At 55.0% G+C, this 26835-nt stretch overlaps 3 protein-coding genes across 7 annotated transcripts in view; 1 reads left to right on the top strand and 2 right to left on the bottom strand.

The window, feature by feature from the left end:
• Nucleotides 1-2931, bottom strand: part of LOC119105774 (ER membrane protein complex subunit 2) — a 28519-nt gene extending 25588 nt beyond the window's left edge. The window contains exons 1-3 of one of the 5 annotated variants that reach the window (XM_037229283.1): nucleotides 2867-2931; nucleotides 1278-1334; nucleotides 3-116 (exon numbers count right to left, since the gene is read on the bottom strand). In XM_037229283.1, the coding sequence (XP_037085178.1) occupies nucleotides 3-116; nucleotides 1278-1296 (133 nt within the window). In that variant the 5' untranslated portion in view covers nucleotides 1297-1334; nucleotides 2867-2931. The other 4 variants (XM_037229282.1, XM_037229281.1, XM_037229280.1 and 1 more) reach the window with 4 other exon arrangements.
• On the top strand, nucleotides 2858-10325 carry LOC119105773 (threonylcarbamoyladenosine tRNA methylthiotransferase). The gene is made up of 10 exons (XM_037229278.1): nucleotides 2858-2958; nucleotides 4294-4593; nucleotides 5065-5144; nucleotides 5606-5756; nucleotides 6510-6698; nucleotides 7271-7473; nucleotides 7827-7972; nucleotides 8471-8651; nucleotides 9090-9236; nucleotides 10034-10325. Exons 2-10 carry the CDS (start codon nucleotides 4308-4310, stop codon nucleotides 10271-10273), a joined length of 1623 nt encoding a protein of 540 aa, XP_037085173.1. The 5' UTR covers nucleotides 2858-2958; nucleotides 4294-4307; the 3' UTR covers nucleotides 10274-10325.
• Nucleotides 10326-10782: 457 nt separating this feature from the next.
• Nucleotides 10783-25105, bottom strand: LOC119105452 (centrosomal protein of 104 kDa). Its single transcript, XM_037228916.1, has 14 exons — nucleotides 25029-25105; nucleotides 24459-24597; nucleotides 23982-24202; nucleotides 23294-23560; nucleotides 22668-22875; nucleotides 16557-16741; nucleotides 16124-16272; nucleotides 15412-15513; nucleotides 14890-15012; nucleotides 14504-14646; nucleotides 13828-14074; nucleotides 12387-12429; nucleotides 11327-11732; nucleotides 10783-11245 (listed from the first exon to the last, which is right to left on the bottom strand). The coding sequence occupies exons 2-14, from the start codon at nucleotides 24585-24587 to the stop codon at nucleotides 10970-10972; spliced, it is 2499 nt and encodes an 832-aa protein (XP_037084811.1). The 5' UTR covers nucleotides 24588-24597; nucleotides 25029-25105; the 3' UTR covers nucleotides 10783-10969.
• Nucleotides 25106-26835: the final 1730 nt, after the last annotated feature.

Raw genomic sequence — 26835 nt, 5'->3', positions numbered from 1 at the left:
ACTTTCGTCGCCGAGCTTGTGGACGTTAGCGCCCAGCCTCTCCTCCCAGAGCTGGACGATAAGGTCGCTGTTGCGCGAGTTGTCCTCGCGCCAGCGGCGGTACTGCTCGGCCACGTCTGCAGGCGAGGGCCGCGGTGTCGGGTCAGAGAGGGCTGACTCGGTCATCGGGTCAGAGAGGGCTGACTCGATCATCGGGTCAGAGGGCTGACTCGATCATCGGGTCAGAGGGCTGACTCGATCATCGGGTCAGAGGGCTGACTCGGTCATCGGGCCGGATGGGACTGAGCCGATCATGAGACCTGAGAGGGCTGACTTGATCATCAGATGAGGGTTGACTCGATCACCAGATGAGGGCTGACTCTATCATCAGATGAGGGCTGACGCGGAACGGCCCGACGTCGGACTGTCACTCCCAACAGGTCACGGCTCCAGAGCGGTTTTAATGGTTTGAGTGGAAAATTGAATGATTTTATTGGTTCTGCAGGCAAAACAGAAATTCTCTTCAGTTTCACACATGGTAAGACATAACCACCCTGCATTCACAAACAGCATGCTGCTTGAATTGGTTGGGTTGGATAAAAAAGTTGCAGAAGAAATAACAGTGAGCGATGCAACCAATGAGACTGTAGCTGCGACCAAGAGACTGTAGCCCCATTGCTTGCAAGTTCAGCCCGAGCCTTTTGATACAGTCAATTTCTAGAATCGGCATTCACGCTAAGCAAAGCTTGTTGTGAGGCCTGCCCCACCATCTGATCGTGAAATACTGGGTCCATGACAAATTTTTGCAATGGATGCCTAATGTGCCCCATTATCTGGCACAGTCCATCCTGTCCTCTGACATCACCTGACCGCTAGCACGGCGGCCGCCAGGTGCACCAGGTGCAGACCATTCCAGTCAGCAACAAAAAGTGAACTCCTACAACCAGCTTTGATGCATCCACCCCACCACATGTTGACATATCAGAATGAAAACACTCTTACCAACCAAGCTATCAAATGAACAGGGTTTTGAGGTTTGATTTCAGCACACTTACACATTTTTGGGTTGTGTGGGCATGGCAGGGTCCTTTATCATGCATTATCAACCCTGACTGTACATTTTTACATATAGTTTTTACAGTGCAAACAACATTTCAAAATTCGCACAGTGAAAGGCTGGCATTCTCAAGTCATCTACAGTTGCATTTAGCATGCTTGTTTCTAAGTTCACATCACCAGCTGTCTTGACACACTCCTTAGGCCAACACACACACACTGAGATTGGATTTTGGTTATACCTTGCCATGACTGATTCATCTTCTCTGTGGAAATTTGTAATTCTTGTTCCCAAGGTCCTGTAGAGCAAAAATGGTGTCAGTGTATTCTTGGGCCTTGTACACACCCCATTTACTGAAATATTACACAGACTTGTCATGCAAACAATTGCAAAGATATTCAAGAGTGATTCTTGCATAACTGGCATCATTCTAGAAAGATGGTGTGACTAGATTAATGTAATAATACCTGTACCCCAGGGGCTGGTCCCACAGCCACACTGCAAGAAAATGATCAAAATTCCAATAACACAGACTGTTTTATTCAAAATTTCATGCTATGAGGCATTTTGTGTAGAGTTCTGTTGTACCCCATATTGCAATGAACAACCACCTCTAGATGTAGGGTATAATGGATAATGTGTTGTGCCTTTTTGAGAGCCCTGAAGTGTGCCATATTCTTTTGAGAAATAATGAATATGCTTGCTAATATGCTAACAGCACTTGCAAAAAAGCATAAAAAGTGATGTGCCTACCACCTTTTCAGTGTCAGGGACACATCACTAAGTCCCAGTACACAAGAGATGGGACCATTTTGACAAGTTTTTGAAGGATCACAAATGGAATAGTCTTCACTTTATAACATAATTTAAATTTTCAGGGCAAATAACATGTGGCTGAGCAATTGTAAGTAAGTTGTTACAATCAAGCACCCAACATACCACCCCACATCATTTTTCAAACAAGATTTGGCCATTTCCTTGAAGAGTAGTATCAGGATAAGTCCTTATCATGCATGCCTTGTTGAAAGGAGCTTGTTAACACCATTGCACTAGAGTGATGCCAGTTCAACAGGAAATTGTATCTGGAGGTGTAGCATGTTTAAAAGTTAAAATACAGTGGAATATACATAATTACCGCAGTTAAGAAACTTACCACCCTACTACCTCCAATATCTCTCACCTTTCAAATGCAGAACTTATTCACTAAATTTCTGGAGCCACAGCCAAAAAGCCAGTACTTACTAATGGGCTAACAAGTAATAAACTCGTATAAAAGTGGGTTAATGGGCTAGCATTGGCCAACAGGCGTATCTGGGTGCCTTGTTTGGCAGCGTCACTGGGTTGAACAAACAACACTGATCATCACTGCATTTCCTTTAATATCGGCCAACCACTCCCATCACTTTTATTCTGACCAAAACCAAATTCCCACTTTTCAAGCGACTGCATGTCTTCTCTTTTTAGAAGCATCCGCCGAAGAAAAAACACCAGGATCAGCCCAGAGATGCCCCTAGTATTTAGCAGAAACAGGCACAACTAATGAGTACAGACCTGAAGCGAGTGGATGAAGTGTTCCTTTACCTTTCAGTATAATTGTTATTAATTTGCTGCACAGGTTTCTAGCAGCCCTCTCCAAACGCCGAAAACACATCGACTAGCACTTACCTTCTCCGTCCTCATCACCCATGCACCTGCGTTCTTGCTTGATTTGGGCCACATCACGTCACAGCTGCGCAACGAACGAACAGCCGACAAATTTGCGCTTTTAATACAAATGGGGTGTGCGCAACCTATCACAGCATGCCCATTTATGTGTGGCAATTTACTTACCCAGGTTGGAAGGAGTGAGGAGTGGAGTTCGAGGTGGTTGTTGCAGGAAACAGTACGGTATTTGTTCGCCATAAACCAACCCATTGAAACAGGCGAAGGGCTTTTTCAGCCTTAGTGTTGGTGGGGCGGCTCACGCAATGGGTGGATAGGTTGAGGAAGCCGATTTTTGGCCGTATGTTCATCACGTTGCCTTTTTTTGAAAGAAGCTGGATTTTCTTTTTTTCTTTTTTTTTGGTGGGCCAACGCGAGGCCACAGCTTAAGAAACCCTGTTTCTGTGCATGCTAGTTGAAGGGTAGCAATTTCTATCTGCTAAGCTCCCAATCTGCTAAAAAAATGCAACTGCTAAGGTGGACATCTGCACTGGATGTATGTGCACTGAACTTGGAGAATGCTTGTGGCAAACTCAGGCCATGCAAAAGTGTGCAGATTCAACATATTTTTCAGGTATCAATTTTTGGGGCTATTTTTGCTTGTAATTACATCAGCAACATCACAATTTCTTGAAACATTGGCTCCATGTGTTTGGATTGGTTGGAACTGTTCTCTTAACTTGAGATTTCTGATTTATAGTGTCAGTCTGCTGAAATTGTTCCTAAAATGGCATTGCTTTGCAAAAACTTACAGTAAAACATTCATTTTTGCAGCCTAACATGGAAGAAACAGCTAGAAATTCCAGTGAGCAGCTTTTAGCTCAAAGAGATAGTGACAAACTTGATTTTTCTGAGCATGGTAGTAACCCACAGCATGGCAGCTGTCATAACTGCTATAACCTGTACCACGTGATGCTTTCACTGCTAGGGTGACATGACGGACTGCTCTCAGAAGGGCTAATATAAGACTTGAATGAAAACTTGATGGAAAGACAGTAACATGCAGATGATGGAAAGACTGACATGAAGGCTGCCATCCAAAGGCAAAATATCTCATCTTTAAAATGCATGGCAATTTCTGGAGGACCAATGTGTTATGTGACTGTGACATATTTATTTTTATGAAGAGTGGGACCATTCCAAATGATGCCATACAGATCAGAAGATGGCTGAATCTGCATTGATGTCCTAGATCCCCGAAAGGCACAAGGATGGGTGGAGCTTTGATGTTCCTTTGTGTCACTTTACATAATTGTTTTCTCTCAGCCATTAAAATGTGCTGTTCTTGTTACTCAGAAACCCACTTTAATATGCACAAACAGAAAATGATTGTGATGCATTAGTTGGGCTATGTTTTTTCATGTGTCATTCACTCATGTTATTCAACATTGTTCACTCATTCCATAAAGGCCTGTCATTAGTTAACAATGAAGCCTATAGTTCATGTCTCTATGTATATGTATTGTCTCTATATTCTGTCTGAACAAGAACAATGCTGCAGTAGAAAGGCTACCTGTCTGCAGCAGCCACCCTCCTTCACTCTTACATTTCCCCAGTCGCTGCATAGGCCATGGATGCCTTGGATCCCTGTGCCAGCCTGATGGAGCTGGATGACATTGAGGACCTGGTGGGCGGCCGGGAAGGGCCGGCACGTGTGCGGTCCGCACCTCTGGTGCGTGCCCGGCGCAAGAAGACGCCGGCCGCTGACCAACCGGCGCCCGAGCCGCCCCCCGTCTGCGACAGCGTGGTGCCCGGCACGCAGCGTGTGCACGTGCGCACCTGGGGCTGCACGCACAACAGCTCTGACAGCGAGTACATGGCCGGCCAGCTGGCTGCCTATGGCTATATCATTGCTGGTGAGTGGACACAGTGTCATTTCTGAATCATGGTGTCATTTATCATGTCTGGTCATGGATTGTGCTTTCTTGTGCTTGTTTATGGTATATATATATATATATATATATATATATATATATATATATATATATATATATATATATAATATTGGCATGTTAATGTGCAGGTTGTTTCTCCACTTTTTGACTGAGGGTTATGCTCTAGTAAGGTTGTTCGGTCCAGCATTATGCTCCCAGAACTAGACTTTTGAATGTCATCCGCCGATGTCGATTGACGCCCACCACGCTTTGCAGATATAGTACAGTCTTAAGGAATATCAGTGCATGCGTGGTTGACCATACTTTGCAGTCCTTGGTGTCTCCTGTGCTTCACAAGGTTGAGATCTCGGACGGGCTGTCACCTCTGGTATTCTTGAGCGGACGTCAGGCGTTCAAGCTGGCTGGCCTCAGAGTGCCTGAATCATTTCACAGATGACCCTGATTCCGCTGATCTCTGGCTCTTGAATAGCTGCACCGTGAAATCGCCGGCAGAAAGCCACTTCCGAAACGAGGTTTGTCATTTATTGGTATGCTTTTGGTTAAAACTATCCCGGCCCTATTTGCACCTTGTTTTTGACTGTATGCACCATAGATAACAAAGTGTATGATGTGTTTCAAGTTGACAACATTTTTCCTGTGGATGTGAACTTAATGACATGAAAACGCACGTAGACATGTGCTCGCGGTGACTGCAAGATGAGGAATACTTGTTATTGAATTATTTGCGGATGCATGACATTGCCTTGCTCACTGGCGATGGAGCCTGTGGGCTATCGCGGTATGCAGCATTTGCCAGCGAGTATGTGAGTATCGCAGCAGCAGTTGACAGCGAACATGTCAGCGTTTCGCCAGCCCCGGGAGCCGATGTGTGACGGTGCTGCCACCCGTGCCGCGTGTGCCGCAGCCGCGTACCTGTGTGTGCCTGTGACCAGGTGCTGTGCCCGGGGCCACCCCACCTGACCCGTGCCGTCAGGTGGAGCGAGGCCGCAGGGCTGGCAAGCACGTGGTGGTGGCCGGCTGCGTGCCTCAGGGTGCCCCCAAGGCCGACTACCTCAGGGGTCTCAGCGTGATAGGCGTCCAGCAGATCGACAGGGTGGTCGAGGTGGTAGAGGAGACGCTGAAAGGTAAGCGGGGGGGGGGGGGGGGGGGCACCATACGTCTGTAACAAAACAGCCGTCCATATGTTCCGGCTGCCGTATTTTCACTGGCACATTCTGTATGCTAGTAGAGACAGGCCAGCACACACAAATAAACACGTAGCTGCTGCGTGGCCACGTATTGAACTCGCACGCATCCCGCTGTTCCACTGGGCTGCAGCGCGTGCGTGCCGTCACTTTTCTCGTCGCTGCGCCGTCTTCCGTCCCGCCGCACGCGGTGCTTATCAAATGGCTCTCGGTCAATCCCCTCCGCCGCGCCGGCGCTTACGGAAGCACCGCCCCGGAGCTTGCTCGCAGGCGTAAAACTGTCAGTGCTTGGCTGTGCAGGCTTTTGCTAAGGTGGCCAGTTACCGCGGCGCTGCTGCAACTGGCCAGGCTTGATGGTGGTTCATAGACAACACTCGGCCATTTGTTCCCCCGTCAACGACGCCGCCCCGCTTCCTAGAGAAAGTGCACTTACGCGTCACTCATCAAAGTGCTCATAACCAGCCAACACACTGGCTGATTCCTTGTCCAGCTGCGTCAGCTAACATTGTAAGTTCGATATCTGGCGTTGGATCTACCTTGTCACCGAGTGCTTGAGTCAGCTTCAGTGAGCGCCGACCGTGGAGGGTGGTGTGCGGGCCCCACTCGGGCGTTGACGTCTCCGCGTGTCGCTGGGAACTAGACGTCCATGGCGGCGGGTCCGTCATCTCCCATCGGTGGCGTATCGCCCCGCAGGCCATACCGTAAGGCTGTACGGTCAGAAGAAGGACGGTGCGAAGAAGCTGGGAGGCGCGCCGCTGCTGCTGCCCAAGATCAGGAAGAACCCACTGGTCGAGATCATTCCCATCAACACGGGATGCCTGAACCAGTGCACCTACTGTAAAACAAAGCACGCTCGCGGAGAGCTGGGCAGCTATCCGATCGGTGAGATCGTAGCGCTCTGCGCGTGGCTGTCAATCCTTAAGAGTGCACTCGCGCAACGAAGGTTCGTCTTTTACTGCCTCGCCCGATGCGGCTGTCACCGTCGCTGAGGTCGCCGCACGTTTGGTCCCGCCCCTGGCTGCTGTCGGTCCTTCGGCGAGCGCAGCCTCGCCGCGATTGACTGTCCGCACGTGACGTGCGCGCGCGCCAGCCTGTTCGTGTTCTGTGCTGGACCTGCGGCCTGGCGCCGCGTGCTCGCCCGGGTCGGACCGAGTGTGACTGTCGCTGCTGTCTGAGCAGCCGTGAGAGAGAATCTCCTCGATGTGACGTTGACGAGGTCATTGTACATGGCGGCACGCTCACTGGCCGTGTGAGCGGACTGCGAATAAGGTAACATTTCGCAGGGCGAGGAGGTTGAACACTGGCGGGATCGTGACCACTGACGGATACCTCATTCTGGCAGGCGTGTTCGTGACGTATCTGACCCGCACGTGTCCCACCAGAGGGGATCGCGGCGCGAGCGAAGCCTCGGAGGACGTGTACGCGGTGTGTCTGACCCCCACGTGTCCCGCCAGAGGAGATCGTGGCGCGAGCAGAGCAGGCTTTCTCGGAGGGCGTCTGCGAGCTGTGGATCACCTCGGAGGACACGGGCGCCTACGGCCTGGACATCGGCGTCACGCTACCCCAGCTGCTCTGGCGGCTGGTCGAGGTCGTCCCCGACGGCTGCATGCTCCGTGTCGGCATGACCAATCCCCCCTACATTCTGGACCATTTGGAGGTGCGGCCGACCCTCTCCAGCTTGGGCGGGGACCCTGTTCACGGTTGGAATGTATGGGTTCGTGTGCGTCGTGGCATGAGGCTCTTTACTTCGGTGTGTCACGAACATGACCGTTACCCACGCTGCTTTGGTATATATCTGGGTATCCATGCATCAAGACAGTAATATCCGACCGTCATTTGGACGTTGCGAACCCCGCTTTTCTGTAGGGTTGGTACAAGAGCGATCACAGTAAAGGCCGTTTGGCGACATTTCACGCTGACATTAGCGTGCCCTGCTCCTGGTTGTGTACGCCGCCTGCCTTCATGGTCGCCTCCGTGCCTGCTGACTGGCCGGCGGCCTCGTCCTGGCAGGAGATTGCGCGCATTCTCTCGCACCCCAACGTGTACGCGTTCCTGCACGTGCCCGTCCAGTCTGGCAGCGACGCCGTGCTCGAGGACATGAAGCGCGAGTACTTCGTCCGCGACTTCCGCCGCGTGGTCAACTTCCTCAAGGAGAGGTGAGGGACGGCCGTGGTTGCACTGTGACGTGGAGGTGCGGATATGCTGCTCGGAACTTGTGGAAAGGGGAGTTTCCGTTTGGGAAGGCCACAAATGTCGCAGGGTGTGTTTGAGCGAGGGTTCCTTGTGTGGACGGTCGGAGTATCGATGGAGGAGCATCTCGACTGACGTGGAGGCAAGGTGCTGATGCTGAGGTTTGGATCATCGATTGCGTTTCCTGGTATTGTTGGGGGGACAGTACTTGCGGAAAATTGTTGGATTTTTGCCTTGAGATTTTGTGCTGAAATTGTTGGCCGATATAATTTACGTAATTGGCTGGCCAAGAGCCTGAGTGCGGGTCGTTGAGTCGATGTCTGTTTCAGCGTTCTCCCCTGCGTGCGTTTGCTCTACTGTGGCTGTATCCCCGCACGGCACACCGGCAGATATCGGGCCGAATCCGTCACCTCACGTGCCCGGTGAGGTGACTGGGCGCAGTCTCACCCGCCTCCCCTGCGCAGGGTGCCCGGCATGACCATCTGCACGGACATCATCTGCGGCTTCCCCACGGAGAGCGAGCACGACTTCGAGCGCACTCTGGAGCTCTGCGCCGAGTACAAGTTCCCCAGCCTCTTCATCAACCAGTTCTACCCCCGGCCTGGCACGCCGGCGGCGAACATGCAGCGCGTTCCCACCCAGGAGGTCGGTACTGCACGCTCTGCGGCGGGCGCGGCGGTGTTGTGTCGGCTAGTTGCTTTTGATGGCGCTATATGGCTTTCTATGCCATGCAGCCTTCCAAGGGACTATTTCGCACACGATGTTAAGCCTGTTCCACGGATAGTGGCTCCGCTGCGTTGCTGCGTGTGGTGACATGTCGTGGCGAAGTTTGTCAAAGTGACGATTCCATGCTGCCACGTAAGCGAGCGGATCACGCGATCTCAGGTGCGATGTGAGCCCACGCTGCGTAGACACCGCTTGCTCTGCGATGACCCGTAATACTAAATCGTGCTGCGTGCTCCACAATATATCGGAGCGCGGCGAAACGTACACCGCCCCTGCGCGAGCCGTGCTGTGCGCGAGCTGACCGTCGCGCCACGCCGGCTGGGCGGACGTGTGAGGTGCGCTCTCGGGCGGCGGCAGGTGAAGCGGCGCACGCGGGCGCTCACCGACCTGTTCCACTCGTACCGGCCGTACGACCAGCTGGTGGGACAGCGACAGCGCGTGCTGGTCACGGAGATCTCGCACGACAAACAGTTCTACGTCGGACACAACAAAGCGTACCAGCAGGTGGGTGCGGCCGTGCCCGTGCTAGCTGTACGGGGCCGCGCTCTTGTCAGCTAGCGCTACACCATGTAGCTTGTGAGGGGTGGGATCCGTGGACGTTCTTTTCCACGTGCTGTTTGGTCCTGTCCTTACGATTTGTCTCGTAACATGAATGTCGATGCTATACGCACAGGGTCTGTGTGGCTCTGGATAGTGGCTCTGTTATTTCTACATCTCTTTCTTTTGACGTTTTTTTTTTTGTTGCTGCTGGTTACGTTTGGGAAATCCGAAGACTGTGTACTGTTTTCAAGCCGTGCTAATCTGGGATGCAGAACGGGTGCACTCTCGCTTGTTATACTGTGTCGGGCAAGTACAGGGATACAAAACAGTACCGGGTGTTGTAGAGGGCAGCACACTGACACCCGTCGAATGTGCTCGAGCTGGACTGCAGGGATCCGCACAGTCGCGAGTCAGCCACCGCTCAGGTCAGCGCGCCAGGTCGGGGCTCCTCTCAGATCGCGGGTAATGCGCGCGACGGCGCGCGGCGCCGCACCGCGCGTGAGAACAACGCACCTTGAGAACCGCGCGTGACTCGCAGCCCGAGAGCCGCACTCGGCCGGCGCGCTGGCCTCCGCGCGTGCAAGCGATTGGACCGCTGCGGTCTCGGCGTCCCGCTCGGGTGCCGTCGGGGATAGTGGCGGCGGCGCTCATTGCGTCGCGAATACAGCCGGAGACGGCGACCTGAGCTGACCTGACCCGGCCACCTGCGCGGCTGACATGCGGGCCGCGATCGTGACTGCGGCTGCATTCGTGCGCGGCAGGTGCTGGTTCCAATGGAGGCGGACTTCATGGGCAAGCTGGTGACGGTGGAGATCGTGTCGGCCTCCAAGTTCTCCATGACTTCGCGCGTGGTGCGTGAGGCTGCGCCTGTCAGCCCCGTGGTGATCAAGGGAAGCCTTGACTTGAAGGTGGCCGCACAGGTCAACGTTCCCGTCGTGGCCTGGTGTGCTGTCGTGCTGGCTTATTTGGCGTGGAGGTTTTTAGGCCGTTGCGGCTGGTGAGCTTTGTTGTGTGTTTGAAACGGTGACGCTGAATATATTTTGAAGAAGCTGCGGTGTTTTGTTTTGCTATATGTGGGTTGGCTGCCGTCGCTATGTCCCATCTGGTGGAGCGTTGAACAGTGAGTGGCGTGTGGCGGCTGTGGCGCTGTCGTGTGCCGAAGGGCGTCCTCCCGGCTCGTCACTGACTGCCAACCGACGGCTGGCCAAGACAGTGGGGCTGTAGCCGGTGCAGTCCAGGTGCGTCACGGCGCTGAAATCTGCGGCAAAAGTTGTCTGTTGGATGGGAATTGCTCCGCGGGGTTGGTGTGTCCCGGAGTCTTCGCAACATACTGTGTTTAACGAGTACTGTGATGCAAAAATCTCCCGCATAAAATAACCAGATGGGCCTCTGGAAAGAAGCCCACAAAGCGTATCTTACAAAGTCAAAGACAAATATTTGTATTGCCAAAATAAATTAAACGATCTAAGCGAGTAGATGGCGTCAAAGGTCTTGCATTATTGCAGGATCGTTCGTGCGTCTTCTGTTCACGTGGGTGGTTCACGTTCACGTTCACGTTCACTCATCACGTGAGTGGTTCTTTGAAATTGGAGTAATTGCTTCAAGAACTCTACCACCTCATTTCGCAATCAACACTGCGCTGGCATTTCACGCACGGGTGTCGATGTCGGAGACTGAGTCAGCGGGCGTATCGGCGTCTACTCGCAGTAGGCGCCGTCAGCGGTGTTGGCCCGGATCCAGGACAGCACCTTGGCCACGCGGCTGTAGACGCCCGGGAAGTCGGGCAGCGCGCAACCCTGCCCCCAGGAGACGACGCCGACCAGCGCGTACCGGCCACGCTCCAGACTGATCAGCGGACCTCCGCTGTCGCCCTGGCATGAGTCCCGGCCGCCGCCGCTACGGCCGGCACACAGCATGGAGCCGGTGATGACGCGCGGCGGCTGCGCGCGCAGGTAGGCGCGCGCGCACTCCTGCTGGGGGATGACGCGCACGACAGTGGCGTGCAGGACGCTGGTGCCGGCGCCGGCCCACCTGGTAGCGCCCCAGCCGCTGACCTCGGCGTCGGCGCCGGTAAAGTCATGCCCGGCGCTGGGCAGGCAGATCGGGGCGAGTGAGTTGTCGGCCGGGAACGCGACGGGCGTGGCCAGCCGCAGCAGCGCGAAGTCGTACCCGAGGACGGCAGCTGACGCGTACCACGGGTGTAAGAGCGCCCGCTGTATGCCGAACCGAAGCTCGCCGTCGCTGACGCCCAGGCGGTGCTCCTGGAGCAGGACCTCGACGTCCCTGGTCGTGTTGGGCGCGCAGTGCGCCGCCGTCAGCACGTACCTGCTGTTGATGACGGAGCCGCCGCACCAGACGCGGGTGTCGCCGCGCTCCACCAGACCCGCCTGCCAGGGGTACTCGTGGACTTCGGTCTCCGCGCCGCCCACGATACGGGTCGAACGGTTGGGAATGCCACACCTGCAGCCGCCGCCAGCGGTGTGTGATGGGGGCGCCGCACAGTCGACCCCATCTGACGAAGGTCGCCTCGCTTGACGGCCGGTCGGAGAAGGCTGCATGAGCGCCAAGACACCCGCCAACATAGCGTGGAGGAGGATACAGCTCCGCATCCTGCCGCCGTGATCGGAGCAGGCGGTATGGCGGGCGCGTGCTGTTTCACAACACCCGACTTGTTGACGCGCACTTTCGGCTCTGCGGTGGAGTTAACTGAACACTTGCGCACTTGTGGCAGCAGTTGCTTGCATGCCGACCAGTATGAGGTTATTGATGGGACCAGACCCGTAGCAGCTGCAATATCCATCTGTCACCGGGCCCTGACCGAGACAGGCGGCTGGTGGGTTCGAAACGGTCAACAACTGTGTTTAAGACGCCACGGTAAGATGGCTAGCAAGGCTGTCCCTCCCGATAGCTCATTCAGTTAGAGCGCCTTCCTTCCGATCCACCCCCCCCCCCCCCCCCTTCGCGTGACATGGCCTCGTGCCATGCTGGCCCATTCTGAGGCAACTGCGAGTTAAATGCCGTGGATGTATGGACTGATCAAATGCATCACCCCCTGCAGCATGACGTGAACCAAGGGCTGGTCAACAACTCCTCTAACCAGCCTACGTTCTCTACTTTACTCTACCTTTACCATTAACAAAAAGCTCCTCAACAAGGTCTTCAATAAAAACAATCAACGAGGTCTTCAGTAAAAAGGCAGTTTGGTTTTCGCCCGTTCATCATAGTTGATCCAAGGTCAATGGAATCACTTATAATTCTGGATTCGATGGTTTGCTTGTCGACGAAACTGTCTCGAAGATTTATGACTTCGTCTAAACCCAGCTATCGCATTAGATCGGGCAATTCCTTAAAAAAATGCCTTGGATGACAGCCACGTCCCGGCTTTGACCTGCCATAGGACAGCGGCCTTACATGGTACCTTCAATTATTAATACCACAAGATATACCATTTTATTGACTACAGCCATGCAAAGTTTCGCTGCTGCTACACCGCGCTGTTCGGAAGTTATTTTGGAAAACATTCGGGGTATCAATTTGATCCCTCCCACCCCAGCGCCGGATAAGGAAACCTGAACCTCCAATTATTTCCCATGCTTGATATTTGGCAGGAGGACATGCATGGATGCAAACATAGCTCTAACAGCTAAAAAAACAATTTCTGCAGTCCAATGTCAGTTTCGGAAAGTAATACGTCAGAAGTGGTTAGATCACGAGGGTCATCAATCCTCGTGAACTTAAGCGAAGTCTGTAAAAGTCAACATTACATGGTGTCCTGCCTTGAAATGATCGTCTAATTGGCCCAGAGCTCCTTCTTTTCTACCGGACTGATTAAGAGCCCATCGTCATCATTCGCGCCAAAATGATATGAGAGGTCTTGAAGGCCTGTTTCGTGGTCTTGAAGGTCGACTCTTTCTTTTATGGCTGGATGTTTGGAATGCAACTAAAATATGTTTATTGCACGTGCACTATGGCCTATTTGTACAACATGCGAAAGGATTGTGATTCGTTCTCTAAAAATGAGGCTCGAACGTTTGAATTTAATTGCAAGCACAAACACTTAAAACCTACCGTTTCCGTGGTGCCTTAAAGACACTTCCAAAGTACCCTACATAGTTACTGTTAGAGGATGGACAACAGCTTTTCCACGCACCCTTTCTGCGGTTCATCTTGTCCTTCAGGCTGCGAATGAAAAAATAGCGGATTAATGTGCCAAACACCAAACAACGATTGCCAGAGCGTTCGACGCCAAAGGCGATCCCCAGCTATCGAGCATCACTCGAAGAAGAACTATTCGTGTCAGTGATCTTCAAACGGGACCTGAACACTACCTTCAGCACACGACTGAGGACCGCGGAGCACCGTCCTCCGGCCACCCATGGGCTGACTACCTCCGCGAGAGCGGGATGCGGCTGGTTGAATGACTTCTGCTGCGTCCGGCCAGAGGTACCACCGTCACCCGGCCGCCCATGGGCTGACTACCTCCTCGAGAGCGGGATGCGGCTGATGGAGTGACTCCTACTGCGTCCGGCCCGAGGTACCTCCATGCTAGCCTTGCCGGGCTTGTCTCGCGCGTTCTTGGCGTCCCGGTCCCGGCCCCGCTGCGCGTCCGGCCGTCCTCCAGGCTGCGTCCTGTTGGACCTGCCGTTCTGAGCCGGCAGCCTCTTGTTGCCGCTGCCTCCCTGATCGCTGCCCTTGTCTGGCCCGCGTCCCCTGCCTACAGTGGCGGGTAGCGAGTTCCTCCTCCGCGCCTGCGCCCCTTGCTTGGTGCCCGGTTTTTCCCTGCCCGGCGGCGTCTTGGTCGGCTGCCGGCCGGCCGGCGGGGTGTTTCGAGGCTGCGTTCGACTCGGCTGGCTTCTGCTCTGCTGTGTCTGCGACGCTCTCCCCAGCTGGCCCCTGTCCGGTGGAGTCCTCGTCGGCTGCACTCTCCCAACCGGCGCCCTGCCCGGCTGGCCTCTATTAGGGGGCGTCTCCCTGCGCTGCCCGCCACCTGGTGCCGTCCTGCCGAATTGACCGCCACCTGGTGCCGTCCTGCCGAACTGCCCGCCACCTGGTGCCGCCCTGCCGAACTGTCCCCCACCTGGGGGCGTTTTGCCGAACCTCCCGCCGCCCGGTGGCGTACGCCTGGCCGGCGTTGCTGCGGGTGGGGTCCTGCGGGCGCCTCGGCCGCCGGAGCCGGCGTCAGAGTGGCGGCGTCGAGGCCCCGGCGGCGGCCGTGGCGTCGGCTCCAGCGCGCCGCCGATCGAGCTGCGTCGCCGCGAGTGCAGCTCGGACTGGATGCGGCTGCGCGGCGTGCGTGGCGCGCGGTCGGCGGCCGTGGCGCGACCGGCGGCAGTTGGCGGTGTCACTGACGGACGACGCCCAGCACGGGACAGTCCTGCCGAAGCAGCAGAAGCACACGCAGTGCTAGCATGAACATAACCGCAATTGGGCACGGACGGTGCGCAACAAAAGAGAAGCTATTGGCATCTCAACACCAAAACACAAAGCTTGGCGGAGATGGTGCACACAAATTCCCATCTCAGCACGCTTGAGCGGTACTGTGTTCTGCTCTCGTCGGATGGAACACAGACGGCAACCACTGGCTGGCGCCATGTGCTCCGGGAGCTCGGCTCCTCACCTCGTGGGTTCCTGCTGTTCTCTGTGCAGTCCTGCAGGAGATGTTGTTTCCAGCCAGTCTCGTACGGTGGGGTGTTCTGGTGACAGAGCGGGCAGTGGTTGCCCGCCGGGCCGGACTTGGCCGCTGCGTCGGGGAAAGGGAGGCTTCTTAGAGGTCTGGTTTACTCAAGGTTCAATCAGAGGTCACGCCAGCCGGCGGCCGCTGATAGGCCTTGCAGTGCTGTCGTCGGCTGTTGTTTACTCTCACAGGCCACTTATTGGCGGGACTCAAAGGGCTGGGTGTCTCGGCGGTCAGTCGGGAGTTACTCGGACCACTGGACCTTTTGATCTCATCCAGACGTTGCTCATCGTCCTTGTAAGGTTAGGACCACACGCGTGCCAGTCACCCCGACCATTATGGAGGACTCACGACTGTGACTACGGCGATAACGAAATAACAATGTGTGCCTGCCGTGTTCGGAGGCTGACAACAAAGCATGTATGAGTATTACGTAAACATAGCAAAATCGTAGAAAGTACTTACGAATGCACGCGTAAGATCGCACATGGTAGTCGTAGTCTTTCTTTGGTATGGCCTCCTGACATCTAGTGCAGCACTTAAAGTTACGATGCTCCTTGCAATCCCCTGCGGACATGGTTTGCATGCTGTCAGACAGTCAAAAGAGCTATTTCCTTGTCATAAAACTTCACATAAAACGTTCGGATCAGAGAATGGGTGACGTGTGGCGCTGACCCTTCCATGGGATCAGAAAATGAGCGACGTATGACGAGACCCTTCCATCGATTCGGGGATGGGTGACGTACGGCTTGACCCCTCCATGGGATGGGGGGATGGGTAACGTACGGCTTGACCTCTCCATGGGGGGGGGATGGGTGACGTACGGCTTGACCCCTCCATGGGATCGGGGGATGGGTAACGTACGGCTTGACCTCTCCATGGGATCGGAGGATGGGTGACGTACAGCTTGACCCCTCCATGTGATCGGGGGATGGGTAACGTACGGCTTGACCTCTCCATGGGATGGGGATGGGTGACGTACGGCTTGACCCCTCCATGGATCGGGGGATGGGTGACGTACGGCTTGACCTCTCCATGGGATCAGGGATGGGTGACGTACGGCTTGACCCCTCCATGGGATCGGGGGAGGTGACGTACGGCTTGACCTCTCCATGGGATCGGGGATGGGTGACGTACAGCGTGACCCTCCCATCGGATCGCAGTATAGTTGACGTACGCAGCTGGTGCTCAGTGAAGCTGGACACCTCCACCGCCTGCTTGCAGGTGGGGCAGCGGGTCAGCATTGGGCAGTTCTTCCAGAAGTGGTACTCCATGCCCTCCTCTGTCTCGAACCGGTCGTCGACGGTGCCGCAGAAGACGCACGTTCTGTCGACATCCGGCCCCGCGTGAGTCATCCCCTTTATTTGCATATGTCACGTCACATTACGACCAGCGTCGGCTGCAGTTGGCGAACGACAGATCACATTCCCTGACTACAGCCGTCTCACAATACGCAGCATCCGCACAGCAAACGATGCAGACAGCAACCAGTTTCGATCTCTGCCGAGCATCCCACCTATGTTCGCTTGCAGAGCAACGTTGCCTACGCCACAGGGAGACCGTGCAGACCCGCGATCTCCGCCCAGCCCATCCTTTATGAGGGGCCTCACCTCTCGTCGTCGTCGTCGTTGGCCGTCGGCTCGGCCTCGACAATGGGCGCCACCGTCTTGGAGCGCAGCGCGCGGCTGAGGTGGGGACTGTCGGGCGTGGCCTGGCGCTGCTTGGCCTCGGCCTCCTCCCGGACCGGCTGCAGCTGCGCCGGAGAGTCGAGCCGCAGCGAAGCCACCGGCGCCCGCTGCAACCAGCGGCGGCCGCGCTCACAGGCCGGACACCGGTGACACTCACAGGCCGGACACCGGTGACACTCACAGGCCGGACACCGGTGACACTCACAGGCCGCACACCAGCCACACTCACCGGACGGACAACAGCGACACCCACAGGCCGGACAACAGCGACACTCATAGGCCGGACACCGGCGACACTCACAGGCCGGACAGCAGCGACACTCACAGGCCGAACAGCAGCGACACTCACAGGCCGGTCACCAGGGGAACTCACAGGCCGGTCACCAGGGAAACTCACAGGTCGGACACCAGGGAAACTCACAGGCCGGTCACCAGAGGAACTCACAGGCCGGTCACCAGAAGGGCTCACAGGCCAGACACCAGGGGAACTCACAGACAGGGTTCCCAGAGGAGCTCACAGGCCGGACACCATAGGAACTCACAGGCCGGTCACCAGAGGAGCTCACAGGCCGGACACCAGGGGAACTCACAGACCGGGTTCCCAGAGGAGCTCACAGGCCGGACACCATAGGAACTCACAGGCCGGACACCCGGATAACTCACAGACCGGGTTCCCAGAGGAGCTCACAGGCCGGACACCATAGGAACTCACAGGCCGGTCACCAGAGGAGCTCACAGGCCGGACACCAGGGGAACTCACAGACCGGATTCCCAGAGGAGCTCACAGGCCGGACACCATAGGAGCTCACAGGCCGGACACCCGGATAACTCACAGACCGGACACCGGCGGCACTCACAGGCCGGACACCATAGGAACTGACAGGCCGGACACCCGGACAACTCACAGGCCGGACAACAGCAGACCACAGGCTTACGTCCGGCCTGTGTTAGGCTACCGGGACTTGACTGCAAGATAATAGGCCGGGGTCCCCACCCATAGATGGCTGGGCGAGGCTGCACGCTAAAGCAGAGGTATGTTACCTCCATCCGAGTGAAACGACACCGGGTGTTTGGGGTCCCAGTGCTCAGCGAGTGTTGTGGATGAACACGTGGGATGCCTCTGGCGGGAAACCGTCACCTGCCCGCGAGAGATCGTAGAGGCTTGGGTACTACGGCTGCCACAGCTGCACACCCGCATTCAGCGGGTGTTTCCGGGTGCGGAGGGACAGCATATCAGTCGCTGGGTCAGTGGCACGGGATAAAAAGGCAAGGAGAGGGTATGGGACAAGATAATCGAAACAGCCCTACGCGGAGCAGTTTGACCCGCTGCTGGCAGTCCCCTACGTGCTTGAAGAAACGAAGGGAAAGGAGACCGGGCCTGGCTTTGGTGACGCTAGCAAGCGTGAGTGGCGTTACCCTGGGACGGTTAGTCACTCACTGCCACACGCAAAGTGAGATAACGGGATCGAAAAGGCAGGTCACCTGCCTAGAGGTACGAAAGCCGGGTTGCTCTAGTTCTTCTCAGTTATGCTCCCCTCTAGCGCGACTCCGCGTTTTCCAACTCGTACGTAATTTATTCACATGCAATCTGACGGCAGCTGCCACGGCTTAAAATGGGTGTGTGGATGTGCTATGCGTGAACCTGGGAGGCACGATAGCGAAAGATGAATGTACCCTTTCTGTCCGAAGGTTATTTAACTGAAGCCTACGTATAGGTGTTTTGGCATCGGCGGTTGTTTGTGGATACTACAGCTTGAGCTCCCTCGCGTGATACGGGGTCCCGATCCCCCAGAGTGTGGCTGTTTAATGGTGTAGGATGACGTTAGCGCACGAACGCCGTAAGCTATCATAAGACCCCGGCAAAACTAGAGGTTGTTTTTGACTGTTCAAGCGCTCGGAGATGGATAGCACTGAATATCGCAAGCCATCTTCCCATTTGTAGTTGCATTGTAATCTGGAGGTCAGAAATCATTGCAAATTTGACCGCGATTCTTTTCAAAGTATCATACCTGTCTCTGCCTTCGGTAACGTAAAGGATGACCATGAGTGAGCAAAGGACCTGCGTAAAGGGCTGGTGGCCCCCAAACGGTCTTTCTGAGGTCATAAGAAAGTGATAAATAAGGGTGATGTGAACTGTAAGATTGGCGTAGGATTTAGTGGCTGTGCACATCTCGCGAACAGAACGTCCCAGATAATGGCGGGTCACTGACTAATGACATCGTGTGTAAAGGTTTGCGGAGAATTGCTCGGCCAGTGTTGGTATTTTGAGGACGTAATTTTGTTTAACGGTGATAAACAGTCATTTTGGTTATGCGATCAGAATAAGATGATGTTCTCCAAACAAAATAGTTGCTTTAGACAGATAATTTATGTTTCCAAAGTGAAAGAAGGTGCATCATCCCTCAGGACCTTGTTTGACATTGGGTCAATTGCTGACCACCGCTTTGCACTAATTCTGACTGAAAGCACGGTTGCCTAAAAGATTCTATTCTTTGCTCCACGGAAAACCGACATTGCTCTTTTCATTTCACCCAAGTAATGAATTTGTTCTGATCTTGGAGGCAAGCTGAAATGAAGGCATCAGTTTTGACATCGTTGGATTGCTCAGGTGCAGAACTATCTGTTATTTTGACTTCACATCTGTGGTTCAGCTGGGGTCCAAGTGGCGAGAGAGTGCATCATTTCTTCGCCTCGCACTCGGGAGAAAATATCTTCCGTTTGGCGTAAGCTTAAGTATATGATACGGTAAATGATACGATGGTAAAGCGCAACATGGAATGCGGTACTCTTCTGTCAAACATGGCACACCGCTCTCTTCCGCAATAAGCCCTATAATGCATAGTCTCTTGCTATATCTTCCACATACCGCGCCACGTGCAAGAGAACATGAGCAGGGTGCGATGTCGGGGTCGCACAAGGGTTGTGCCTTTCCCAGCACATAGGTAACTTTATTTTGGGCGGACAAGCAGCACGTTTTTGTCCGAAATGCAACGTCTAGCCATAATAAATGGTGAAAACCTAGAAAATTGTCACTTGTGAGTCGTGATACTGGGTGCATAAGGCTGCTACAGTGACAGAGCCACTGAGTGGTTTCAACTTCCATTGGGCCGGCAGTAGTGTCGAAATGTTTAGCAATTATTACAGCGTTAGGTGAAAACTCCTGCTTAAACGGGGTTCAGGTGAATCAAGGGAGTACATCGTTCAATCTAAAATCGACTTTTCGGCGAATGGTCTAATCGTTCACGTTTTCTAAGGCTGTAAATTAGGCGACCTTATTCGGGTGGTAATTGGTCTCAAAGAAGAATACAGAGGTGTCATGGGGCATTATGGTCAGCCAAACCGTGTCTGAGTCAAGGAAGATAGCTGTCCGGGCTGCGCCGATAGTTAAGTGCTGACTGGCAGGTTATGTTTCCACATGCACTGTCATACGCCGCGTGCACCAAGCCTAGAATACTTGCTGTAGATCCCCTCCCCCCCCAAGAAAAAAAAAATATTGGATAACGTTTCCATTGGCATGAAGTGTTCGGGCGTAAACGAGATACCCAGAACTCAGTTCTGTAGCTTGAGTTGTCTTTTCCGAATATGACCGCTTTATAGAACACTTCTTCGGAGTTATCAGCCATTAATGCAATAATTTTTACCTTAAGGTGCTCGCTAGTGGGTGGGTCCGTTAAAGGAAGTGTTCCACATTTGTATGGTGTTTTGGACTGAAAAGGCCATCTTGGTGATTATTCAGTGCCGTTCAAAACCCCTCTCTTCTTGGGACATAACTCTTCTCGCTTCTGAGCAGCACGTTAAGAAGATATGCGGGCTTTTTCGGGGAGACTTTTTCAAGGTCACCCAGGCATCCATGACGCCATAATAACGTCATTTAAATTATATCATTAATTTGCCATGTGGCGATAAATGCCAATAAAAATAGGATTGTAGAGTCGTTCATATCTGGCGTTCGTGAGCACGATTTCCGTATATTACGGCCGTCCATTGGCTCTCAACCAATGCTTTGCAGCGCACGATGACGCAACGAAACGATGACGTATCGGGAATTATATTTAGGAACCAGAGAACTTTTTCTGTTTGAGAGCCAGTTTTGTGCTTGGTGCAGGGTTGGCGTAATCATTCTTCGATCCACCCTCAAGAGGAATGGACCTTAACGGACTGCGAGGTACTGTTGGAGAACGGAAAACGGGAGCATGGGCGTAGTTCCATTAGTCCGTAGATGTGAAAATGCGTGCTAGCGGTATGCATGAAAAACGTCGGCGATAATCTTTGCGATTTGTGTCTGAGTTGACTTGTGAGCGTGTCAGGCAGCAGAATGGACCATATCCAGACTACCAGCCACACAAACATTGATGGCAAAGAAGCTTCAGTAAAGCACGCATTCAGAACTCCCCGCCCCAACCGTCCAGAAACGGTCATAATTGCCAGCGTTGCATCAGGCGATCCCTAGAGCTAAAATTCGCCCACAGTTTACCAACCACTCAGGACGCGCCGTTTCTGTCTCGATGATAGGTGTCCGATCGTTCAGTACAAATTAACGCGGCTTTCCGGCAGATGCAATCAACGATGAGACAGGCACCGCAGTTTGCCATTTAGTCAAGGCTGCCATCACATCTTTCCTTCCCTGCTGAATGCGTTATGCATCAGTGTTGCACTCATCTTTCAACACAAGTCAGATAGTGCGGGTCCAAGTTATTTTAAAGACGGTGCGTGAGTTGCTTGTTAGTGGGGGTGCTGCGGCGCAATTTCAGGCTTCATGATGCGGACAGAATCTGACACCCGTGCGAGGCGCCATCTGCGTGCGCGCAGATGGTGCATTGCATTGCGTAGTGCATTGCACGCATGCATTCGGGTGCCAGCTCGCTCTGTCCCCCGCTCCATGGTGGGCGCGACACAACTGTCCCCCGGTTTGTGGGTGGTCGATGGAAATCGGGTGCGTCGGAAAATTTGGCAGCGTGTCCGGATGGAGCTCAGCAAAGGCGCATGGTCCGGGTTCCGAGTGTATTTGGCAAATATTTGCGAACTCACGGCGACATGCCACTCTGCCCATCGGCGAAGATAAGCACCAGAAGTTCTTAAAAGGCTCATTGAGATATGGTATGAGATGATGCCTCGCACGTTTGAATCGGCGCAGCGTTTTAAAACTCCAGGTATTTATCTCCGCCCCGGGAAGCCACGACACCGAGTGCAAGTGGTGCAATGCCATGCTCCATAGCCTGTATAGAAAATATCTGAAGACTTGAGTTCTTCCGCTCGACAAACAAGTTTCACGGGTCCTCGGATTGGATGGCCGCTGATTTCCGATCACCAGAGTCTTCAGAGATGATACTAAGGCAATATGAATCTGTACCGACACCGTTCCATGCTTTCCAATATCAGCTGACACGGAGCTCATCATATATATTAAGCACCAATTAAGGGTGTAAAGTGTCGATTGATGACGTAAATTGAACATGAACTCTTTAGAAAAGCTAATACGTGCACCCTTGAACGAACCCATGGGACGAATAAAGCGGAAATAATCATAGGATAACAACACAATGGTTTCGAAAAGAGCGTAAACGCGGTACGCATCGTCTCATTTGGGATCTCTTCCACATCAACGTTTCAAGAAATCATTGACAGCACCACTGATGATCACAACACCAATATTCGTGCACGTGGATAGGCAAATTACGAAATGTGAAATGCAGTGACGAGACATCTACACGACATCAAGAGAGACGCCGAAATGAGCAACGACAAACAACATCCATGCAAAAAGCACAACTGTCGTAAGTAAATGCATTGATAGGCCGATAACATTAAAGATTTCTGAATGATCACTTGGAACCGAGAAGACCGCGAGTGAGAAAGAACACGTTGCGAAGCCACATCATTGCCGCGGTGCCCGCGATAAGACGCATATTCCACACCTCTCCAGCAAATCACATCACTGCGGATGACTCGGCATAGCACTGCAGGGGTCACTATGCTATACAGTAGTGACCACGATCTTGGTTGCACGCAGTTACCGCCGGTTTACCTCCTTACCTTGCCGTCCAACCTGTCAAGCTCTGCTAGCAGGGATCGGTAGTTGGAGTTCTTGTTCTTTCCGCCAGATGTCAGCAGGCTGCGCACCACCTGCCTGTCCTCGGGGTACACGAGCAGCAGCAGCCGGGAGCCGGCCGCGCGCAGCTGGTCGCCAGGCTGCTCCAGCGCCGAGAGAGCGAACTTGGCCAGCTGCTCGGTGGACTGCGGTCTGGGGACGCACGCAGATGGCTCGGTGGACTGCGGTCTGGGGACGCACGCAAATGGCTCGGTGGACTGCGGTCTGGGGACGCACGCAGATGGCTCGGTGGACTGCGGTCTGGGGACGCACGCAGATGGCGGACACGAACGGCCGACGCGTGTTGAGTGGCGGCGCAGATTGAGCGGATGTAGCTTGAAAAAGACTGGTGGCCTCGAATGAAATGATATAAATAACAGTATTAGACCAATCTGTATCCTCCGTGAACGGATTCACCCGATCGACTCAGTTTATATCCACCCTGCCAGCCTTGCTTTCCATACGGCCGTCGATGGCCAGTGTTCACATGAGGGTGCGCGGTCGACATTTCAGCACTCAACAACGCCCGTCACACCGGATCGGCAGCAGCCCAGCCGTGCCGCGAGCTCACCCGTCATCGTTGGTGACGCCGTACTTGATGATGATCCTCTCGACGGTCTCGATCCTGCCCAGGGCGACCCGGGTGTGGACGGCGCCCCGCAGCGGGGCAGCCAGCGCCGCCGTGACGTCGGGCATGCGACGGCCGTGCGCCGTCTCCGCCAGCTGCAGCAGGCCCTCCGCGGCCATTGTCTGGACGCGCGTGGCGTTCTCGCCCAGCTTCTGGATCAGCTCCGGCAGTGCCGCCTCCATCGTGTTGCTCAGCTCGCGCTTGGACGTCCTGCGGCAGAGTAGGGGGGGGGGGGGGAGGGGGCAGAGTGAGACGTGGCTGGGAGCGCGCAGAAGTGAGGGCCGGCGACGGGGTATTAGGAGATAGTGAGAACAGGTGGCATGTGTCGTTGCGATGAGAAAGCAGATGAACATTTTTCAAGAGATGAAGTTTAACTAGAGGTCTGACAACGATGTCAGCTGGGTGGCAATTTAGGCAGACGCAATGTACCCGAAGATAATACTTATCACAAAAAGAGCAGTAGTCAAAATCACTGTGCAAATACACACGGTGAAGGAATCGTCTCGTGGCATTGTAACATAGGTGGTATTTTCATTGGTTGCTGGCGATTCCCACACCGCCGTTCGCCGGCGACAGATGGCTGCGAGTCCTGCCCGTGGGGCTCAGAAGTCCCCTCTTCCGCCCGTCTTACTTGTGTCGGCTGGCATAGGGCCCGGTCAGGTAGGCCAGCGCCTCCACAGCCTGCTGGCTGACAGTGTACATCTTGTCCTTGAGTCCGCGCATAAGCAGGAAGGTGGCAGCCCGGGTCTTCTTGTCCGCTTTCACGCTCTCATCGCCGCTCTTCAGGTCATTCATCAGATCACGGAACCCTTCCTCCTTCTGGAGGAAACTCTTGGCGTAGAAGTGCTCAACCTGCATGAAGTGGCCACCAAATTAATAGCAAATGCCTTTGGTTCAATGAATTGCAACAGTTACTGCCCTGGTCATAGAGCACGTTTCATCGATGCATAGCTAGAAACGGGGGTTACACGGTGTTTATAGGCCACGTTATATTCGCTAGGCACGTGCTGTTAATACAGCATGGGCTCAACCTAAACCTGCATTTTAGCATTTCCTTCTAGTTCACCTCGGTACAGGGCTCCGCATCATCCTCTCGTACCGCACTCACCAAAGGCTCCCCAAACACCTCAATGGGCAGCGCGGCTGCCTTCCTGTCCTGATCGGTCAGCACGGACGACATCTGCCGGGGTGTGCTGAAACTGCTACTTCCGGCGTCGCCCACCATCATGCCGGCCATCAGCTTGCGTCTGGAAGTAGCAGGCAGCGGACGGGTCAGGCCACCGTCGCGCGTTATCAGAGGTCAGCTACCCGTGCCGCCGCCGCAGTCAACAGGGGCGGTTATCACTTCAGACTGCACTCAAGCGACGTAGCTGGGCCTTACTCCAGCGGGGCGCGAGCGCGCGGGCGCCGGCATGCTGGCAGCTAGTTGGGCATTTCTGTGCAGCGCCACCATCCGTCCAATGTTTCACTGAAACGTGACTTTAAAATGCGCGGGCACGAGTGCACACTGCACCGATGAGCGTCTGGACATGCGAACCCACGGAGTGACGTACAGAAGTCGGCACTGCATGACACGTGCGATGCAACATGGCGTGCGAGGCGCGGCGTGAGGTGTGCGGTGCGCCTCACCCGGTGGTGAGTGCTCACGCCTCTGCCGAGCGCTGGTCCGCCGTCTCACCCGCGGCCAGGCCGGACAGGCGGCGCGCGACCCGCTGGCGCAGCGTACTTGGATATCGGCTCCTGCTGCTTAAAGAGCGGTGAGCGGGCGCGCCGCGGCGGCAGCGGCGACGGCGCCAGCGGGGCCGGCTGGTAGCGCGGCGCGGGCGGCGGTGGCGGCGGCTGGCGGCGCGGCGGCGTCGCAGGCTTGGCGGGCGTCGCTGGCGCCCGCGGCGTCATCGGAGCGTAGATGGGCGGCGGGGGCGTCATCGGCTTCTTCAGCGAGCCAGACGAGTCCTGGCGCACCTCTGGGCTGCGTGGGATGGGAGGTAGCGGGTCGGACTTGGGCCGCGGGGGTGGCGACGGCTCTGGCGCTGGCGGCGGCGGCGTCTGGGGACGCTTCTTCTTGCCCGGCGGCGGTGGCAGCTCCAGGTTCAGGGACTTGTTGTTATTCGGGTCCGTCTGGAAGACGGATCTGCATTGGGCCACGTTGCAGACATTGGTAGTGTTGATATGGATAAGCAAATTTCCAGTGGCTTGCAAGCGACACATGCAAACATTTTGTATGCAGTTATATACTTCAATATAATTTCGCAACCAGCAGCAAAGTACAGTGAGGTGAACATCAGCGGAGATGTCTAGTTCAGCATTTTGCACATAAGACGAAAACGCATCACGTAATGCACTTTGTCACGTCACATCACGTAATGGTCCGCAGTCGCACACATAAACCGCACTTCAGCGTTGGAGTCTCACCCCATCTGACTCCAGAAGCTGGTCCACCTTGAGTGCCGCCATCACGGCCTCTTTGTACTCCTCCGAGTGGTCCTTCTCAGCTTGGCCCTGTCGTGTTCTCCTCCTCGATGGCCATGCGCTTCTCTAGGTCGTACTTGCCCAGCCGCAGGACCAGCCTTGTGCAGCAGCAACACAGCGTCGCGGGCAGTTCTTAGCGTTACTCGAACCGCTCGTCTGGAGGGGCAGCGGCGGAGACCAGCCAGCGGTCACACCAGCCGTCAACGGCGGTCGGCCGTCAGAGGTCACACCAGCATGTCAGCAGTCACACCAGTCCACAGCGGCGGCGGCCGTCAGCTGTCACACAGCCGGTCAGCGGTTCACCACCAGTCCACAGCGGTGATGGGCCGTCAGCGGTCACACCAGCCGTCAGGCGGTGGCCGTCAGGGTCACAACAGCCGTCAGCGGTCAACCAGTCCACAGCGGTGATGGCCGTCAGCGGTCACACAGCTGTCAGCAGTCACACCAGTCCACCAGCGGTGACTGGCTGTCAGCGGTCACACTCAGCCGTCAGCGGTCACACCAGTCCACAGCGGTGATGGCCCGTCGTGGTCACACTAACCTCAGCGGTCACACCAGTCCACAGCGGTGATGGCCGTCAGCGGTCACACCAGCCGTCAGCGGTCACACCAGTCCACGGCGGCAGCGGCCGTCAGCTGTCACACCAGCGTCAGCGGTCACACCAGCCGTCCAGCGGCGGCGGCCGTCAGCGGTCACACCAGCGTCAGCAGTCACCACCATCCACAGCGGTGATGGCCGTCAGCGGATCACACAGCCGTCAGCGTCACACAGTCCACAGCGGCGGGGGCCGTCAGCGGCCATACTAGCCGTCAGCGGTCACCAGTCCACAGCGGCGGCGGCCGTCAGCGGTCACACCAGCCGTCCAGCGGTACCAGTCCACAGCGGTGATGGTGTCGCGATCACACTAGCCGTCAGCGGTCACACCAGTCCACAGCGGTTGATGGCGTCAGTGGCCACACTAGCCGTCAGCGGTCACAACCGTCACGGCGGCAGCGGCCGTCAGCGGTCACACCAGC

Source organism: Pollicipes pollicipes, unplaced genomic scaffold, assembly GCF_011947565.3.
Source record: "Pollicipes pollicipes isolate AB1234 unplaced genomic scaffold, Ppol_2.1 Scaffold_6138;HRSCAF=7277_pilon_pilon_pilon, whole genome shotgun sequence".
Classification (NCBI taxonomy): domain Eukaryota; kingdom Metazoa; phylum Arthropoda; class Thecostraca; order Pollicipedomorpha; family Pollicipedidae; genus Pollicipes; species Pollicipes pollicipes.
This window is presented reverse-complemented; position numbering and strand designations above follow the sequence as displayed.

Bases quoted from the DNA above. Each gene is read 5' to 3' on its own strand.
- LOC119105773 (XM_037229278.1), top strand. From the start codon at position 4,308: ATGGATGCCTTGGATCCCTGTGCCAGCCTGATGGAGCTGGATGACATT. The intron at 5,145-5,605 runs GTTTGTCATTTA...CCGTGCCGTCAG, and splicing joins AAAGCCACTTCCGAAACGAG to GTGGAGCGAGGCCGCAGGGC. The intron at 8,652-9,089 runs GTCGGTACTGCA...GGGCGGCGGCAG, and splicing joins AGCGCGTTCCCACCCAGGAG to GTGAAGCGGCGCACGCGGGC.
- LOC119105452 (XM_037228916.1), bottom strand. From the start codon at position 24,587: ATGGCCGGCATGATGGTGGGCGACGCCGGAAGTAGCAGTTTCAGCACA. The intron at 22,876-23,293 runs GTGAGCTCGCGG...GTGCGTCCCCAG, and splicing joins GGCGTCACCAACGATGACGG to ACCGCAGTCCACCGAGCAGC. The intron at 11,246-11,326 runs GTCAGCGGCTGG...GTCATCCCCCAG, and splicing joins TTACCGGCGCCGACGCCGAG to CAGGAGTGCGCGCGCGCCTA.